At 31.6% G+C, this 5461-nt stretch overlaps 1 protein-coding gene across 1 annotated transcript; it reads left to right on the top strand.

The window, feature by feature from the left end:
- The first annotated feature begins 1145 nt into the window (after positions 1-1145).
- Positions 1146-3868, top strand: LOC129310797 (multicopper oxidase LPR1-like). The gene is made up of 3 exons (XM_054952709.1): positions 1146-1382; positions 2165-3628; positions 3806-3868. Exons 1-3 carry the CDS (start codon positions 1146-1148, stop codon positions 3866-3868), a joined length of 1764 nt encoding a protein of 587 aa, XP_054808684.1.
- Positions 3869-5461: the final 1593 nt, after the last annotated feature.

The raw sequence follows: 5461 nt of genomic DNA, 5'->3' as shown, positions 1-5461 counted from the left end.
AGTTAGTTGTCTTTCTACCATGGTAGATCCTTTTCTACCATCGTAGGGTATTAAATTATGCTTTAAATTAATTTACTAAACAAAATCCTTGCTAACTTAGCAGTCATATTCATATTTTGTTTATCTATTTTCTACTATGGTAGATACTTCAATATCTTAGTTTAAATTTTTCCTTCATGGTCGGCTCTTTTCTATCATAATAGGATAATTATTTATATTTCATAATATATATATATATATATAATAAGTTAAACTCTTTTAAACCATAGTAAACCTTTAAATGTGATTTAATTCTTTTCTACCATAGTTGACTATTTCAACTATGGCCAAGCCTTTTTCTACTATGCAATCACTTACTATGTTTAGTTATTTTTTAATTACCATGATAGAATAGATAAATTGTGCGTGATTAAGTTATGAACAAAGTAAGAGGAGCATACATTACATATGATGGTAGAAAAAGCTTAACCGTCATACATAGGCAAACATAATCCCTTACATCTCCGTCAATTTTACTTTGTCATTATTTTATAATCCCCGTTACGTTATTTTTGCTTATTTCTATTGTAGTGACAACTTAAAATTATAATCATGCCTGATGGCCTCGGAAGAATTCTCACCTATACCCTTTATAAAGAGCAAATGGTTAACATTATTTTACTTTATATCTTTAATTATTGAGCCCACTTAGTTTCTTTGACCAACCATTGTGCCCACTCAGCTGAGCCTTGGGCGTTATTTTTGACATGTTATTATATGAATTATTTTTTTGTTAAGTATTATTATATGAATTATCAATCATTAAAAACGCAAATGTTATTAAGTTTTTAGTCTCAGTGAAGCGGTAGCGTGGTTATTCTTGGCTTTTCTTAACATTAATTTTTAATTAGGCTATGTTCAATTTTAAAGATTTCACCTATAACCATTGCATATATGCTACTCTCAAAAGGCAAAATTAAATACAAATCAAGGTCGTCTTAAGAAAATCATTGTCATGTCTCTCCGTCCTCACTTAATTATCTGTCTTATATTTGTATAGCACGTACACACATTGGCTAATCTTACAAGTAGGTATATGTATAAACACAAACAGACACACACACACACAGACACAAAATTTAAGAACCTTGCATAATTTAAGAGCCATGGATAGACCACTAATGCCTCTGAAACTCACATTCATGATTGCTTTATTAGAGGCTGTGATTATTACCTCCTCAGCGGCTTCTTTTGTTAGAGACGATGACATACTGGTAGAACCATCCAAGCTGGAGATGTTTGTGGATGAGGTTCCTGATATGCCCAGAATCCTTGGCTATGAGATCCTTCGTGGAAACCCCAAACCCAAATCACTTCAGATTGGCATGTTCCAAAAGAATTGGGTATTATTATTTTTTCATTCCTATAATTTCTTCGTTATGTTTTTGACTAAAATGATATATAGCATCATCTTGATTATTTCCTTAAACCATTTTAATTTTCTCACACGTACAATTCATCTTTTCCTCCCTATGTCTTATTTTAAAGAAGGTTGTGGTATGAATGACAAGTTTGTATTTGATGCTCATCACCTCTAATGAAATTTAAACAATTTAGATTTAAGTTTTTTTTTTTATTTTTATTTTTATTTTTTATTTATCAAAATAAATATAAAAATTTAATAAATCTACTTGATTTGAATAGGTCAGATTTAATATTAAAGTTTTTTTATAATTTCTATAAATTGACTATTTAAATTTACTCTAGATAATTCAAATCTAAAATTTTAAACTTGTAATTTTTATAAACAAATTTGGCAAGTTCTGGTTACAAGATTATGTTTATTTTTAATATTGTATTATCAAAATAAAAATTAAAAAAATAATACTAAATCCTCCCACCAATGATAAATATGGATAATCAATGTATAAAAATTATACTGGAAAAAAATATAAAAGTTATAAAATAATTTAATATTAAATTCGGATCATCTTGATTAACTAGACTATTAATATTGGTTATGAGCAGATTTATGACAATTTTGTTCATAAAATTAAAATTAAAAAAATTACATTTAAATCATCCATATCATGGCGTTGACAATTTAGATCTCATCAAAAATTAGATACTCATGACCCCGATGGGTGTCATCCCATCAAATGACTAAATGCTTTTCGATGTGTAGAAATTCCATAGGGATTTACCTCCCACACCAGTTTTCGCCTACGGTGTAGACCAACATACTGCAACAGTCCCTGGTCCAACAATTGAAGCCCTTCATGGAATTGACACATACGTGACGTGGCAAAATCACCTCCCTTCATATCACATCCTCCCATTAGACCCCACCATTCCCACAGCCATGCCCCACTCCAAGAAGGGCATTCCCACAGTGGTTCACCTCCACGGTGGCATCCAAGAGCCCCAAAGTGATGGTCATCCAAATGCTTGGTTCACTGCCAGATTCAACGAAACGGGACCCACTTGGTCTAAAAAAACCTATCATTATCCAAACAATCAACACCCTGGAATCATGTGCTATCACGATCATGCCTTAGGATTGACTAGAGCCAACCTCCTTGCTGGCTTGTTCGGAGCCTACATCATTCGCCACCCTCTGATCGAGCACCCTCTCAGATTACCCAATGGTGATAGCTTCGATCGACCATTGATGATCTTCGATTTGAGCTTTCACGTTAATGGTTCCTTATACATGAATTCCACCGGAAACCACCCCACCATACACCCTCAATGGCAGCCATTTCACTTTGGTAACATTATCACGGTGAATGGAAAAGTTTGGCCACGCATGACCGTACGACGTCGTAAGTATAGATTCCGGATAATCAACGCCAGCAACTGTAGATTCTTTAGACTCTTCTTCACCAATGGCTTGCAACTCACCCACGTGGCATCAGATTCTGCGTACATAGAAGAGCCGGTGACAACAGAGGAAGTTGTAGTGGGGCCATTTGAGATCGCAGATGTGATTGTTGACTTTTCTCAATCAAAGAATGACACAGTTATCTTAGCAAACAGTGCACCATCTCACTTCCCTTTTGGAGATCCAGTGAATGAAGCGAACAGCAAGGTGATCAAATTCTTTATAAAACCTGATCCAGAAATTGACACATCACATATACCGAAGAAGTTGCTGAAATACCCTGATGCAGATTTATCAAGTGTGTCGCACACAAGGTACATTACAATGTTTGGGTATGGAGGAGGAAAAAAGAGAGGAGATGCAACTCACTTATACTTAAATGCAGAACCTTTCGAGTCGCCGGTGACAGAAACTCCAAAAGAGGGATCAACGGAGGTGTGGTATGTGATCAATCTTACACAGGCCAATCATCCCCTTCACATTCATTTAGGATTGTTCAAGGTGGTGGATCAAACCGAGCTGGTGAACATTGACGAGTTTAATGAATGCATGAGGAAACATAATAATGCGACTGAGTGCCGCGTGGAGGAGTATGCACGTGGCAAGAAACTAGAGGTGCCAGCTCATGAGCGGGGGTGGAAGGTCGTGTACAAGATGACACCCATGTGTGTGACGAAAATTGTAGTGAGGTTTGGTTATATACACACAAATGCATCGTATGAATTTGATGCAACTGCAGAACCTGGTTACTTGTATCATTGTCATGTAAGCATTCTTGCCATACTTTTTTTTTTAGCATTTTTATTTACTTTCTTTGAGTTTAATTAAACTATTAAACATATATATATATATATATTATATATATATATATATATAGGTAGTATCATTTATTTGCTTTGTACGTGACTGCGCAGAACACGATGACGATTCTTTAATTTGCAGGTGTCAAACCATGAAGACAATGTGATGATGAGGCCTTTGAAATTGATAAAAGGCGGCGTATAATGCAAAGGTCATCAGATAGAGCGAATATGGTAATATACATTTCGCCCGAAGAATATGGTAATTAAAATACATTTATATAATAATTAGTATTGGTCTCGATTGTGTGAAAAAAATGAATACAATTGCATTATTTATAATTCATAAAAGGAGTGACTTAAAAAAATTTTATACTACATATATATTAGTTGCTAGCAAGAGATATGATATGTCCCGTTATCTGTTGAGTAGTGTGATAATTGTTAATATATAATTAATAATATTATTCTATACATGATATACATGCATATTTGTGTGTGTGAGCCTGTGTATTGCTACTCTATGTGATTTGCCCAAATATATACCTACCGAGAATGGATACTATACCTGTCACAATTTATATGAATGAAGATAACAAGTATATTATTTAATTTCTATAGAAGTAAATCCGGTTACATATATTCAAAGTAATGTTTTTTCTTCTTTTTCCTGGAAGACGCACGTTATATTGCCACTTAACGTATATGATATATTATTCGTTTCTGGTTAATAATTTTATTTAATTTTTAAACTACAGCCCCAAAAGCGTATGACACTTTAAATTGTTTTTTTTTTGTTCAATATTCTCTTTCAGCAATTAAAAATGGTTTTATGTTCTATTTACCAATAATAAAAGTTAACTTTGACTATTAATTGATTAAAAAAAATAACGATCTCCAAGCCTTTCTCCAAGATTATGCTCAGATTATTATACCTTTCATGCAAGTCAGAACTTACCTATATTTTTAATATTAGTTAAGTTCTTTAAATTTTTAGATCATTTTATGTCATTTTTTTATCAAGTAATTATGATATTCTTCAAAACTATTGCACCAACCATATTTAATACTCTCTGTCTACTGCATTGTTAAGAATAAAATCAAAAACATGATAGATCACGATCAACAATATGCCAATAAAAATGTTTATTTGAAAGATTTTACATTGCCTATTAATGTGCTGCAAAAAAAATTACTTAACAAGAAAATAATGGATAGATGAGTAAAAAAAAAGTTTCTCCATTAATTTGGGAGTTCATTTCCTTTGTTTTGAATACAAAATAGCAAAATATCAAAAAATATTAAATTGGATAATGTAATTATTTGGAAGAAGATCATTGATTGATAAAAAAATTACAAATAATGAAATAAAAAATTTAAAAAATTAATCAATATTAAAAATATAATTGATTTGTAAAACATTAGTACATTACAAGTCATCTATAAATTTTTAAAAAACTAGTTTTTAGCTGATAATATTTAACAAAATTATAAATTTTTAATGAATATTCATAAATAGTAATATTTAAATCATTGATTATTAAAATATTTAATATTTTAATAATATTTATTTAATTTTATTTTAACAAGACTTTAGAATGTGTAACACTCCTAGAAAAAGACTTTAGGGTTTCTAATGCTCTTAAAAAAAAAAAAAGCTTAGGAGTAAATTGGCATCAAAAGATATTATCAAAGTCTTACAAGTCTTACTTGTCATGGTGCATAGGTCTCATGCACATGTCATATCAATACAAAATAATAAAGTTAACAAGTGACTACTAGAAAATTTTTTACTCCA

This window comes from Prosopis cineraria, unplaced genomic scaffold (genome assembly GCF_029017545.1).
Source record: "Prosopis cineraria cultivar Desert tree isolate PC_DT_omini unplaced genomic scaffold, ASM2901754v1 PC5, whole genome shotgun sequence".
NCBI lineage: Eukaryota > Viridiplantae > Streptophyta > Magnoliopsida > Fabales > Fabaceae > Prosopis > Prosopis cineraria.
The sequence above is the reverse complement of the archived record's forward strand: the minus strand, read 5'-3'. Positions and strand labels throughout refer to the sequence as shown.